Source organism: Danio rerio, chromosome 4, assembly GCF_052040795.2.
Source record: "Danio rerio strain M-AB ecotype USA chromosome 4, GRCz13ab, whole genome shotgun sequence".
Classification (NCBI taxonomy): Eukaryota; Metazoa; Chordata; class Actinopteri; order Cypriniformes; family Danionidae; genus Danio; species Danio rerio.
In genome coordinates, this window is record NC_141024.2 from 36,054,553 (window position 1) to 36,069,377 (window position 14,825).

General features: G+C 34.9%; 1 protein-coding gene across 3 annotated transcripts; it reads right to left on the reverse strand.

Moving 5' to 3' along the window:
• Positions 1 to 5,391: 5,391 nt before the first annotated feature.
• si:dkey-30f3.2 lies at positions 5,392 to 12,619 on the reverse strand. 3 transcript variants are annotated; one of them, XM_088649660.1, is made up of 4 exons: positions 12,566 to 12,619; positions 12,063 to 12,214; positions 6,911 to 6,945; positions 5,392 to 6,818 (listed from the first exon to the last, which is right to left on the reverse strand). In XM_088649660.1, exon 4 carries the CDS (start codon positions 6,811 to 6,813, stop codon positions 5,908 to 5,910), a length of 906 nt encoding a protein of 301 aa, XP_088505786.1. In that variant the 5' UTR covers positions 6,814 to 6,818; positions 6,911 to 6,945; positions 12,063 to 12,214; positions 12,566 to 12,619; the 3' UTR covers positions 5,392 to 5,907. The 3 variants fall into 3 exon arrangements, with proteins under 3 accessions (XP_088505786.1, NP_001428641.1, XP_087101878.1); NM_001441712.1 differs by lacking the exon at positions 6,911 to 6,945; XM_087245752.1 differs by lacking the exons at positions 6,911 to 6,945; positions 12,063 to 12,214.
• Positions 12,620 to 14,825: the final 2,206 nt, after the last annotated feature.

The window sequence follows — 14,825 nt, forward strand, 5'->3', positions numbered from 1 at the left end:
GAAAGAAATAAGAAAGAAAGAAAAAAGAAAGTAAGAAAGATCAACGCCTGAACTTGTTTTTTATAGGCAACAACTTGTGTTCCTTCTTCATTGTGATGATCTTTGTCTCAAGACTGGGGCAAGAGACAAGGAACTGTTTTAATTCTTTGGAATAGCACTGAAGTGTTGTTCCATTTACATATGGTGGAACTTGATACAGTTCTCCCTCTGAAGCAATTGCCACCTGTAATCAAAAGTGCAGAAATTTAATTTGTAGAATTTCAAAAAGGTATAGCAATAGAAACCAATTAATATCAGTCTAACAGATTATGCAACCCTCATTGAATTATTAATTACTGTCAGTAGTTCTCAAGAGCCCTTTCAGATTAAAAGTAGTTTGTTTTGTTGGGTTGTATCTAAACTCTTCAAGAAGGTGAATATGCAGTATTTCTATTTCCAATATTATTTAACTAGAGGCTATGTTTTATGCTGCTTTTGAACTGTATTGCAATAAAGAATTTATTTATTTTTTTTTGGTATTTAGATTATGCTCTGATATAGATAGGGTGAACAAAAAAGATAAAACCAGATAATATAAAACTATAATTTAGCAGCAGTTTACATACCAAGTATGATTGCACTGATGAATCACTCAATAATCTTAACAAAAATATAAATGCATCACCTAAAGGAAGGTGCCTTGTTGGAACATATTTAGATCAGGCTGTAATTTGCTAAGAATATTTGTTTAACTACTTAGCAACAACACTAAAATTATTACAACATCTGTGGTCATACATACCTCTGAAATTATACTGGTCAGGGCCAAGGTAGATTTATCCTACTTGTGCCTTTTTAAGCAATCCCGAATACTTAGAGCCTTTTTTTATATGTTTTAAGTACAAGTTTCATTGAATGATAATTTTCCTGTTAATCACCAAAAAGTTGCTTTTAAACAATCTATTAAATGCTATAAATAAACAAATGCTATAAGAATAAAAGTAACACATTTAATCTCTAGAGTTAAAAAAGTAGTAAAATGTAAAACATTACATTTAAACAAGCAAAACTGGGAAATTATTTATCAAAATCACTTACTCCTTTCATTCTGTTTTTCAATATCGTCTGGTATGGAAAGCTGTTGTTCTCCAGCCGTTCCATGCATTCTGAACAATTGTCTGCTATAAATGAAACAAACAAAAAAAAGAGTACATTACAAAAGTAATAAATACATAGCATTTTACAATTATGTTTTTACACCTTTAACACATACCAGCAAAACATCATATTTCTGTACTAGATATTAGCCTTTAGTTATACTTCACCTTTATGTTTCTTGTCTTTAATATTTTTTTTGTTGACTCTAAAAAAGGATTAGATTGGTAAATTAATATGGGATAAAATGTTTTACATTCACAACCGTTTAAAAACTTTGGAAATACATTTGCCTTTTTTCTTTTCGTTGAAGCAGTGGTGGGGTTAGGAGCAGTGGGGTCCAGCACAGGTACAGGGGCGGTGGGTTCCAGCACATGCACAGTCACAATTGGGTCAAGCACAGGCACAGTAGGATCCAGCACAGACACAGCGGGGTCCAGCACATGCACAGTCACGATTGGGTCAAGCACAGGCACAATAGGGTCCAGCACATGGAGTCACAGCAATGCATGGACCGATGTATCCTCTTTCGATTGATCTCGCATCCATCGCAGAGCAAAAAAGGATGATTATAGCTCTTGCTCAACCAGGGACAGGTCTGCCCAGCCTGTGAGCTACATCCACTACTCCATTCATCCTAGCCGCCCTCTCAGGCATCATTTCTTTACATATCTCCATTACCTTACATTTTATTTTCCATTTTCTGTACAGACATAGACACCATCTTCATTTGTATTGCTCTGCATCCATAATTCTTTTTTTCCAGTTAAGGAATAACTTTTGCTTGTTCTGTGATTTTGCTCGATGTTGTTAATATTATTATTATTATACAGAATGTTGTACAACATTTGAATGTTACAGAATCGTGGTAACTTCGAGCACAATGTAGAAATCGTGAAAAGTGGAACAGGGCAAGTCAAATTAAAATCAGTCAAAGTTCCTAGCAGTCAAAATTTTTTTCACTGCATCTATTGCAAAGGGATGTTTTCCCACAAAAAGCTGTGGCGACACACGCGCAGATGCCGAAAAAGAACCTCAGGTGAGCCTACAAGGGGCAAAGGCTTGAGCTTATAAACTGCAGAGTCTGTGTTCTCTGAAAATTTCTGTTAGTGTGTTTGGAAGCTTCTGGACCCCATTAGGCAGGATGAGTCAGTTGTCCGTAATGACATTGTACGTGTCTTGTTGGCTTTCCGTATTGACTTCATATCACCATCGAAGAAACTGTAAAGCCTGCAATTTTTCACTAAGTTGTAAAGCTGGGAAAAAAGTGTCTGATTTTGACGAAGTAAATCACACCTACACAGAAACCAAGTCTAGCGCTCAAATTAGGGCATTGTTTGCAGAAAATTTCAGCTATCATTCACTGCAGGGCTCTGATGACAGAAAATGTGGACTTGATCAAATCAACGGAAGTCTCTATATGCTTCTAGATGGTGTGAACTTGTTTCACACTTCGGCTTACACACACTTAGTGAGAAAAAGTTCAACAGACCATCAACTTTACCCTTCACACAAGACGTACAGCTTCTTCACTCACCTGGAACAGGCTGCAACAGTTACCTCTGATAAACTGAGCCAGAAGTCATCTCCGTAAAAAATATGCTGATCTTGCGAAAGCCACTTTTGCGCAGATAATAGTTTTGAATTGATGACGTGCGGGGGAGGTGTCTGAAATGCGTTTAGAGAACTTTACTCACAGAGATACAATCCATTTCTCAATGACGTGTCTTTAGGACTTTCCCAATTTGAAAAAAAGCTCTGCAAACACTTTTCACATATTGAAATCCGAGGCAAGTTTGAACAAAAAGTTGCTGTTCTTCTAACACCCGACATGGTTTAATCCTTGAACCAGCTAATTAACAACAGAATGCAATGTGGTGTAGAGAAAACAAATGTATATCTCTTCTCCAGGCCAAAATGTTTCACACACTACTATGGTCAAGACAGGTTGAGACAAATTATGAAAAAACAGAATATCTGCGCTCAACACAGCTAAGGAAACGCATCGCAACCCTGTCACAAATATTAAATCTTATACACAATGAACTTGATCAGGTAGCTGACATCCTGGGACATGATATATGTGTCCACCGTGATCACTACAGACTCACTGAAGCAACAGTTCAGCTCGCAAGAATTTCCAAGCTGCTCTTTGCAGTGGACAAAGGCTGTCTTGGAATCCTCCAGGAAAAGTCACTTGATGGCATTCAAATTGAAGGTCTGTGAAAATTGTTGAAATACCATCCCCAAAAAGAGAATAGTTACCAAATATATAAACATGGTATGATTTCAGATCAAATGCATTGAATGGATATCGAAGAAGATGAGAATGGGGAATCTGCTTGTGACCATTTCCTAAGCAAACCAAAAGGGACGGAAGCCTGCCTGACAGAAGCAGTGACAGAAGCCTGCCTGAATGAAGGTAATTATTGTATCAGCCTAAAAAAGGTATTGGCAGCAGCCTTTTAGGTACAAATCATCATCAATTGTTCATCAATAAAAAACTAAATCGGTAGTACTTTATAACTGTACACTATGAATAGTTAAGCATTAGCAAATATTTAATTCATCATTTAAGAAATATTTTTGCATTAATAGACATTAGTATGCAGTTATTACAATATGACTGTAAACATAAGATGTATAAATGTTAAATAAATAAATTCATTCTGAATTATCTTAAAAACCACCAACTACTCTTGACAGGCACATATTTTACTCTTTTTACAAGATGTAAGATATATCTTTGTGGTTTCCAGATGGTCTAAAGTTTCAGCTCAAAATACCAATCGAATTATGTATTACAGCCTGCTGAAGATGAACATTTATAGTAAGATGACATTCTAGCATATTTTTGTTGCCTTAATATGCAAATGAGCTGGTTCTCCCAACCCATCGTTCCTACATGCATGTCTACTTTTACTGCTTCATGTTCGGATAAACAGTAAAGAGACAGACATGATGAGACAGATGAAGCCGAGAGTCAAAATAACAAGGTTATTTGATGTATTTGTGGTGGAAAACATTTAAGCCTTTTTGCAACAATTAACTTTTGTCTAAACAGCTTCCAAAAGGTGAATTTGCATCATAGATGCCCTTTAAAGGTAACTAGTAAGCATGATATCTTTTAAATATGATCCCTCCCATGTCATCCAAAGCCACGCCACCTGAAATCGTGAACATGCTCATTACAGATGACAGAGAACCATTAAATCATGTCATTCACCAGTTGTACTTTATAATACTACAATTCTGAACAATATATGTTATATCTTGCATGTTTTTAGTCATTTCCCAGAGATGGGTTGTGGCTGGAAGGGCATGCACTTTGTAAAAAACTTGCTGGCGGTTCATTCCGCTGTTGAGACCCCGGATTAATAAAGGGACTAAGCCGACAAGAAAATGAATGAATAAATGAATGTTTTCAGTCATGTAGTTAGCAATGTAGTTAGCAAGCAAAACTTGTCATCAGTCTCTCATCAGACTCACTCTCTCACACACTTTGTCCTAAAGCCGCTACTGTATGCTTAGTGTTAAACCTGCGGCATGCAGGAATTACACTTTTTAATGAGCCAAACTTGTATGCTATTTCAGACCGAATATTCAAAGTAGCATGGTGAACATTATAGGGACCACACAGGTTGTCATTGTTCAAAAATAAAGCAATGTGAATAAAAAAACAACTTCAGCTCAGTAAAGCAGGCTAAGCGGAATAGCGCTATTTACTGATGTTTTGTTGTTAAACTAAATAAAAATCTACATTATCGATGCTGTAAAAGGTTTCTTATAAAACTGTAAATAGTCACATAACTTGTTCATCAGAAGATTTCAGTGGCTGAGCAACACTTCTGTGCATATACCCCATTCATAACAACTCAATCTACATCAGCTCTGCATGACTGAAAGATTTTTAAAACAGAACATTACCTGTCTAACAGAAATACTTCAGCCATGGTGTCGTCCTTTCAGGATTTGTAAAAGTTTTGATTCTGCATTTGTTTTGACTGTGGCTTGTGTAAACGCTCATCAGTGGATCTGCGTGGACATGTGCGCAGTAGTTCAAACCTACATTTGTTCACAGTTTGGGCTACTTATCAGAATTATGGGAATATTCGGCCTGATATTTTATTTTATTTTATTCCTTAAAAAACTTTTTAAAAAGTGCACGTAAATACATTTAGATTTGCATTTGAGTACTGAAATTACCATGTAAGCTAACAAATCACTCATGTTCTCATTCACAATAGAGACACTGGGTTTCCCATACAACGATTTATTTGAAGTAATGTTGGAGTTTTCATATGAACGTATATTTAAAGGCAAGCAGTTGTCTATAGAAAGTTTAATTGTCTTCATGAAGAAAACTTGTTTCTTTTCAGAGATGAGTCCATCAAAATAAATGTGTAGTGTTTTAAAACCAAAGTCTTCATTTGTTACCCACAACACATCAAGATTTGATCAAGTCAAAATCTCATAATCTGACACAAATCTCATCTGTCGTAACTGACAAATGGCATTGTGTAGTCTGAACAGGGCTTTAGGGAGTCTAAAAGATAACGACGAAGATAACAGAGGTAAGAATCTCTTGTCCTTTATAGGAAGTCAGGAATCATCTGATTGGTGAATCGTGTTAGCCAATGCTGGACCAGTCGTGAACAACAATAAGCATGTGATCCTCTCGAAAGTAGTTTATAAATAAACTTCAGGTCAATGAACAGCCAAACTACATGAAAAAGCTGCCGTTTTCAATATACTCGTGTTTGTGTGAAGGTCTCAATGTTGAGGACTCTGCTCTGCATAGTGAAGCTTCATGTGAGCGCTGAGGTTTATTTTTTGTTTAAAGCTTATTCCACACTCACTGCATCTAAAACGATCCTCTCTTGAGTGATTCTTCATGTGTTGCTTAATGTAGTCTTTGCGTGTGAGACTCTTTCCACACTGATCACATATGAACACTATGATTCCAGTGTGACCATCCATGTGGTTCTTGAGGCTAGTTTTGGTTGTGAAGCTCTTTCCACACTGAACACATGCAAACGGCTTCTCTCCGGTGTGACTTATCATGTGGTTATTGAGTGCGCTTTTACATGTGAAACTTTTACCACACTCTGTGCATCTGTAAGGTTTCTCTCCAGTGTGGATCGTCATGTGGGTGTCATACTTTTGTTTTTGAGCAAAACTTTTTCCACACTGTGTGCAAGTAAATTTTTTTCCTCCATTGTGAGTTCTAATGTGGTCTTTAAGGTTGCCACTTTGCGTAAAACTCTTTCCACACTGTTGGCATGTGTAGGGCCTCTCTCCAGTGTGAATTCTTTTGTGCACTGCAAAGTTTCCTGCTTGACAGAAGCTTTTTCCACACTGTTGGCATGTGTACGGCCTCTCTCCAGTGTGAATTCTCATGTGGGTTTTGAAGCTTTTTTTTTGACCAAAACTCTTTCCACACTGTTCGCAAGTGTAAGGTTTCTCCCTAATGTGAACTCTCATGTGAACATCAAGGTTAAGCTTTTGACTGAAACTCTTTCTACACTGTTTACTGCTGAAATTACACTCAGTTTTGGATTTCCGAGATCTTCCGAGTGATGAAGTCTTTTCAGTCAGTGTGGGTTTTTCATCAGCTGTTATTTCTTGGTGTTGCTCTTCCATTTTATTCCAGTGTTGAGTCTCTTCTTTCAGCACCATCAGGTCTTAAAAAAAAAAAAAAAAAGAACTTAAGTATGAAGGCACAAAGCGACAAGCATGAAATGGATGTTTCACCCAAAAATTAAAATGACCTTACCATTTACTCTGCGTCTTTTAAATATTTCCTTTCTTCTGGAACACAAAGTAAGCCAGCATTTTTTCACAATATCTTCTTTTGTGTTCAGCAGAATCAAGAAACTCAAAGATTTAAAGCCACACGAGGGAGAGTAAATGGTGAGGCTATTTTCATTTCTGCGTTAACTATCCCTTTAAAGGGTTCCTATTATGAACCTTTTTTTACAGGATGTAAAGTAAGTCTTTAATGTTTCCAGAATGGGTCTGGGGTTTCAGCTCAAAAATCAGATCATATACCTTGCAGAATATTTAATTTTGGGGGTCAGAGATAAACCAAGCTCTTTTTGTCAAAGTCAAAGTCAGCTTTATTGTCAATTCAGCCACATGTACAAGACATACAGAGAATCGAAATTGCGTTACTCTCAGACCCAAGGTGCTTAACATTAATATAAAATATATATATAAAAAATAGTAGAGTTTAAGAAAAAAAGAAAATTTAGAAAATTTACAGTATATACATTGCACATAAATGTGGTCTAAGAAATATACATATGTAATAAAAAATTGTAAACAATACAGTGACATTAAGGGCATATAGCAATGAGTGCAAAGTAAACCAGAGTTGTGCAGATAAAAAACAGTATAGTGCAAAAAGAACTTGTAAACATGATAATTGTGATAAAGTGACAGTGACATATTGGGAGGTAATATATGTGTCTGCATAAAGTGACCAGTGCAGATGAGTGTGTGTGTTTGTGTGTGTGTGTTTGTGTGTGTGTGTTTGTGTGTGTGTGTGTGTGTGTGTGTGTGTGTGTGTCAGAGTCCAGAGGTGCGTGGGGAGGGAGCGGGGAGCAGAGCTGGGAGAGAGTTCAGCTTCCTGACAGCCTGATGAATGAAGCTGTCTTTCAGTCTGTTGGTCCTGGCCTGGAGACTGCGCAGTCTCCTCCCTGATGGCAGCAGACTGAAGAAGCTGTGCTTGTGCCTGTGGCTTTAAATGCAAATGATCAAATGCACTTGGTCTAGATTACTCCTGTTGTGTCCCCTCATGTGTATCTTCCACTCAACATTTTTAACTAGCTTGGAAGACCTGGTTGAGACAAATCCTGCATGTTCATAGCAAGTGCGCATAATTCACACTTTTATTAGTGAGTTTGCATTATTGTATATAACTTATGCAAATGTTTCCCTCTACTGGGTTGCAGCTGGAAGGGCATCCGCTGTTTAAAACATATGCTGGATAAGTTTGTGGTTCATTCCGCTGTGGTGACCCCTAATAAATAAAGAGACTAAGCTAAAGGAAAATGAATGAACTTATGCAAATGCTTAATGCCACGTTTGCTTTTAACTGTAGTGATGAGAATATGGCAAGATGACATACTTTGCTACTTGTTTTCATTCATTTGTACTTTTGTCTCAGTTTTCTTGCCTTTGTGCTTGTCCGGAGGCTTAGCTGAAGACCTTTATGGTGACATTTTATATACTTGACAAGATGCAGAAATGCCATCTAAAAAGGTTACCTGCTGTTTGTCTAATCGGGAACAGTGACAATGTAAATATACAAATAAAAGCGTTACCCCGATGTTTACCAATGTGAAACGTCTGTTAATGAACACCCAGGATTATTTTATAACCCCTAGGGGCTGTTTCATAAAAGTGGTTTAAAAAAGCGGGGATTAAAGTCAAAAACCTGACTTCAGTGAGCCGAACTAAATGTCCACACTTTAATTGGTTCAATAACAGCAAGTTGAAGATCATTTGATGTAACTAATCTGAGTACAGCTGAAATAATCTAGATAACAACTCGTGCACGTTACTGTCATGAAACCCTCAAGGTCGAGCACAGATGCATCATTATGATTATGTTGTATGCTACCTTGGCAACTACGATGAATGAAAGAGCTCTGAAACAAGACACCACAATGTTCACAGCGAGTGAATAGCATTTGATTCAAATATAAGTTCAAATATATAATAATTTAAACAATCAAAAAGTACGGCTTGAAACAAAGCAAGAAAGAGGGCTGACAGGAAACTGCAGATTTTAAAATATAGGTCATTATTTAGGCCTATTAACGTTAAGTTAAATATTTGTCACAATACATTGAAATATTTGCTTGTGCGCAAGAGAGAGAATACACGCTTACTGCAAATTGTAGCTTGCAAGGAAAAGTCTTAATGCATTGGAGGTATACTGTAACATTCAAAATGTACTTAATTTCAGCACAATAAGTTTAAAATAATGGCTACAAAGAGCCGTGCACACACAAGCAGTGGGATTTGTTATTTGCTCTCGAAACTGCAGCAAATTGCTGCTTTCTATTTAAAAACATTTGTTGCCCTTTAAAAACATTTGTTTATTTAAAGTGCTGTCAAAATTAGAGCGTTAACTCATGCAATTAATTTGATATATATATATAAAATGTTTTTAAAAAATGAACGCAGCAGTTGCTGTTATACTTCCTGTTGTAGTCATGCAAAGAAATATGCATAAGACCAAGGAAGCACTTTTAGAAGGAACGTTTCAGTATAAAATAATTAATGAAAAAAAATTAATGCTGCCTTACCAGGCTTTCCAGCATTTCATCTAATTTAGTATGTTTCATTTTTAATCTTTAGACTTTTGCTGTAATAGAAATTGATACCCCATACCTAACGGAAAGAAAAACCTCCGGATTTCGTGACTTCGGTGTTCCTTTAAGGTAATAAAAAAAATAAATAAAAAAAAAAACTGTTTACATGGTAGACTCTTAATAAGAGTATTAATCATATTAAAATGGGAGTATTGGTGTCCATATAAATGTACTCAGTAAAAGTGCCAGATAATGTCGCGAGCTGTCCAAGACATCTGCATTCGTCTGCCTTTAAGATGATTCCATGTGCGCTCCAATGTTTTATTAAGTTTGATGTGTTTTCCCCTTAAACGGAAATTTTGTACAGCGCCTGCTTCACGTTGCTTTGTCAGAATCCTTGTGGAATATAGCCATACTTAAGAACACATGGTTTAAGCAAATTTGATGAATGCGATCGCAATTAAAAAAAAATGCGAAAATGCATTAGTGTAAATGGGGCTATAGTAGTGACCTGATCTCATATGCCATTTTTTTTAGAACCTCCAATTTAGTTGCCTATTGGAGAAATGACCTGGAATAATAAATGGCTACTTGCTCTACAAACAAATGTGTTCATGACTATTCATACAAAGAAAAATAATAAAATGAGAAAATATGACTTTGCAACATCAAGCAGCATTAGGCATGGGCCAGTATAAGAATCTGACGGTATGATAAGCTTGGATATAAATATCACAGTTTCACTGTATTGTGATTACTGCTCTAAAATGTATTCTTTTTAATCTCTGGGTAAAAAAACAAGAACTTTTTCCCTTTGAACACAATATATATTTTTTTAAGAAACTTTGAGGCTCAGTTTCACAAACAGGGCTTAGATTAAGCTGGGATTAATGCTTAGTTAAATTAGGCTATTTAAGCCAAATTTATAAAAATGGCCTTAGTAAAATATATTACTGATGTGCACCTGGAGAAAAAAATACACTGATGTATTTTATCTCACGGAAAGTTATTTTGAGTTGAGACCACTCAAACATGCAATTTAATATTGACTAGCCTTAAACCTTGTTTGTGAAACCGGGGGAGAAAGTATTATGGAGCAGTAAACATATCAGGCTAAATCATTCAAATGAATCATTCGTTTACAAAACACAGATTTCTTTACAATTTAAAATGGAATCTTTGGATATATTTTTTGCTGGAGATACTGTTGTCCTAAAAAACTTATAACAAAATGTAAAAAAAAAAACCTTACATATACTGTTGTACTGTGGTATACCTTGAAAACGGTTATCGTTCCATACCTAAGCAGAATAACCCTGTTTTAAGGATCTAAAAATAAATTCTTTAAAAAAGTCTCAAGCAAAAAGATTCCAATGGCGACGCCTGCTGGTACATGAAGAATTTGGTCAATACTGACGAACTTCACACTCTAATGTTTGCATATTATCAGCATGCTGTAATCCATTTCTAACAGCAAAAGTCATTTTTAGACTAGTTTTTTTGGCCAGTTGTAGTCAGTGTAATGCTAAACGTTATTGTTCCACTATAATTAGTTTGTTTTGTCTCACGTCGTCCCACAGCAACATCTTATAGCTTAGAATACTGTACAATGCTTTATAACAATTATTGTAGTGTCCATTTAATTCAGCATATTTAATATTGGGGGCATCCACATCATTTGACAAACTGTAAACCAGGGTTTCTGCAGGTTTCTTTTTATGACATTTTTAAGACCATTATGAATGAAATTTTAGACCCATAAAGGGATAAAGCTAAAGAATTTTTCCAATGGTCTAGATGGAATTTTTATTTGCCCCATTAAAAAAATAAAAAAATAAATGAAAGAAATTATAAATTATATATATATATATATATATATATATATATATATATATATATATATATATATATATATATATATAAATAAACAATAATAAATAAATAAATAATTTTTTATATGTATTTTAGATATTTCTAGCTAAAGATTTTAAATATTGTGTTTGATTTTGGATCTTAAGACATTTTATGACGCAGCGGAAACCATGTTTATACACAATAGCCCTGGTAATTAGTTATTGTAATAATGATGTAATTCTAACTCAGATATTATCTGTGAGAACTAGTAACAACTACTAGAAACAAGTTTAAACTCATAAACAAGTTGATGAAAATAGGGGAATTGTGATCAACGTGACGTATGCAAATGGAAAGTACTAAGCCAACACTATCACTGTAATAGCTGATATCTACTAGGAGAATACTGTAGGTCAAATATCGTCAGCTCAGTTTAACTTTTTAAATTTATTTTATAAAGCGCCGGTGCTCAAGGACGCTTCACAAACAGCAGGAGAACAAGAAAAGCAATAACCTTAAGAAGGTACAGAAAATGGGAGACTAATAATACATAAAATAATGACAAAAGACATGAGAACAAGTAACAAGAAAGAAACTCATTTCTGTCTTTCAATGAGTGCTTATGTGCATTTAGAAGAACTAGGCAGCACACTCAGGGCTGCAAGATGGATTAATTTAGTATTCTTATTATTAAAATATATCTGAATGAGGATCAAATGACTGAGTTGGTCTTTGAGAATGAAAAAAAACCTGTTTGTTCCTGTGGATCTTCCTGTTTGACTGTGAATGTTTCTTCAATCTTCACATCTTCACTCTCCTCTTTAATAAACGACATCTTTATAACAGTGTGGAGATCAGTCGCTTCAGCAGGAGTTTTTGCTCTGTGTTTTGGACACTTTATCCTGTTTAAAATGAACAAAACAATAAAAATGTCCTGTTAAAAATTTATAAAACAATAAACAGAAATAAAATAACTTCTCTTCAACACTTGCTTCAACAGTTTATTTTAATCAGAGTAATTAACAAAAATAAATCAGGTAAAATGTTTCATTAAAACACGTATTACACACTTTTCTGTTACTTTAGTCAAACAATAGCCCTCGATTACTGATAATAAAATAGTACTATGTTGTATAAAGGGTTAAAATAATATTTCCAACAGCAGGAACATAATTTAGCATCGTATAAAACCCCTAAAACTGTAGAACTTTAACTTTAAATCGGGTTATATCTGTAAAACTTTTAAAGCAAACCTTTCTCCAGTTGAATCACCGCGCTGTAGCGGCGCCGCCTGATGACGTCACGTCACGCCAAAATAAAAGTCTTTTGTTTAGCTTTTTTGCCACTCTAGGCAGGGCAAACTTTATTTATAGAGCACAATTTTACACAACCGTGGTAGATCCAAAGTACTTTACAATAAAATAAACTACACAATAAAACTAAAAAACTAGTATTAAAAATACAAAAAAATGTATGTTTAACAGTAATACTAAAATACAAATAAAAAATAACATGCATTTGTCACTCAAAGGAAAGAGAGTAAAAATAAGTCTTTAAGTTAGATTTAAAAGCATCCAATGATGTAGCAATCCCGATGTTCAGAGGGAGACTGTTCCAGAGCCATAGAGGTAAAGTTGGTTTTATAATCGCACATTCTGACTTTCCCCTATTATTTTTTTTATAAAAGTATTATTTGCAAACTCTAAATAGTAAAATCATATTAGCAGCAAATGACTATCAAAGTACATTGTTCACAATCAAATAAACAGTGTCAATGTTGTTTTCAAGCCACACTTGCATGCTCATTCCAATCTAATAGTCAAAGTAACATGGTAAACAAAACAGAGACTTCTAAATGAACGAATGTGTGAATATAAAACTTTACCTCTATCACAGAAAGCTCTATCACCTTTTGATTTGCAGCGAGACCGAGGGACAGACAAAACAGACATGCATGGGACATGGAACATGGGATTTTAACAGTCTACAAGCTAAATAAAGTCTAATAAGTTCACTTCACTGACATAGGCTAGGGCAAAATTGTGCGCAGCTTTTAATTAACAAAAAGAAATTGAGTAAAACGTTTCATTAAAACACTTATTACACACTTTTCTGTTACTTTATTTAAACAATAACCCTTGGTTACTGAGAATAAAATAGTACTACGTTGTATAAAGAGTAAAAATAATATTTCCAAAAGCAGGAACATAATTTAGCAAAAGTTTTTTTTCTTTACATTTTTTCCACTTACTGTTGCAGTCATGAATTATTGATACATTTCTCCCATGTTTTTATAGAAGTAAATTTGGTTTTATATTCGCACATTCGGACTTTCCCCTTAATAACATAATTTCATAAAAAGTGTTATTTGCAAACTCTAAATAGCAAAATCATATTAGAAGAACAGGCGTAAATCTGCTGCATTAGTTACTTAGTTATTAAGTATTAGGTATAATTAAGTATTAGCTACTTAAGCTAAAGCCGTTTCCCATGTGTTGTTTCATTTGTGAAGACTTGTCATAATGTTAACTTTACATTAAGGACCACAATAAGCATTTTGTCTAGCGGTGTATTTGCTTAATGAGCACTGTGCTACGTCCAAACTAACCCCACTGTATTTTTGTATAATCAATTTCTATTCTGTTGTTAAGTGACTCAATTAATTTAAAATTAAAATGTGAAAAAATTTAAACATTTTTTAATTCTTTGTGATTATTTTTGTGATTATTTTAATAATAGTTTTGCATTCTTTATGTAAAGCACTTTGAATTACCATTGTGTATAAAATGTGCTACAGAATAAAGAAACTTGCCTGGCAGTTTCATGTATTGGATAAAATGACAGAGAAAATAGACATAAGATCATGTTTCAGTGCAACTAAACCCCAAGTACAAAAAGTTCACAAATTAAGCAATTTGGCTTTAAGAATGAGTTGTTAAATTCTAATGTCACATTATCAATCACAGCAGGGTCGACCCGTGGCATAGGCAGTATAGGCAATTGCTACGGGCGCAGTACGGCCAGGGGGGCGCCAGAAATGGGAGAAGAAAAAAAAGTAACTTCCACTATGCCTAAAACAAGTTGGTATGAATTCAGAAAAGAATAAGCCCACATTAATATAACTGCATAGTGCATAGCCTACTAAGTAGTAGTAGTATAATAATAATAAAACCTACTCGCCTAAGACGCCCCCTCTGAATAATTAGACTGTACCTGCTACGGTGTTCATTTTTTTTTTTTTTGATGGGTCAACATGCTCAATATGTCAAAACGTCCCAAACCCTCTCAAACAGTCTAGTGCGCAGGGGAGGCAAAAAAAAAAAAAAACACAAGAAGAGGAGGAATAACGCAACAAAGACAGAGGTAATGTTACAACAAAGATGATTATTTTACTGTATCCGTGATCGATGACGCCATTAATTAGCTAGACACATACTTGTCAACTCTCCGGTTTTCCCAGCTATCATCAAGTTTAAGTATTTCCCCGTAGTTGCCCTGTATGTTTAAACTTTC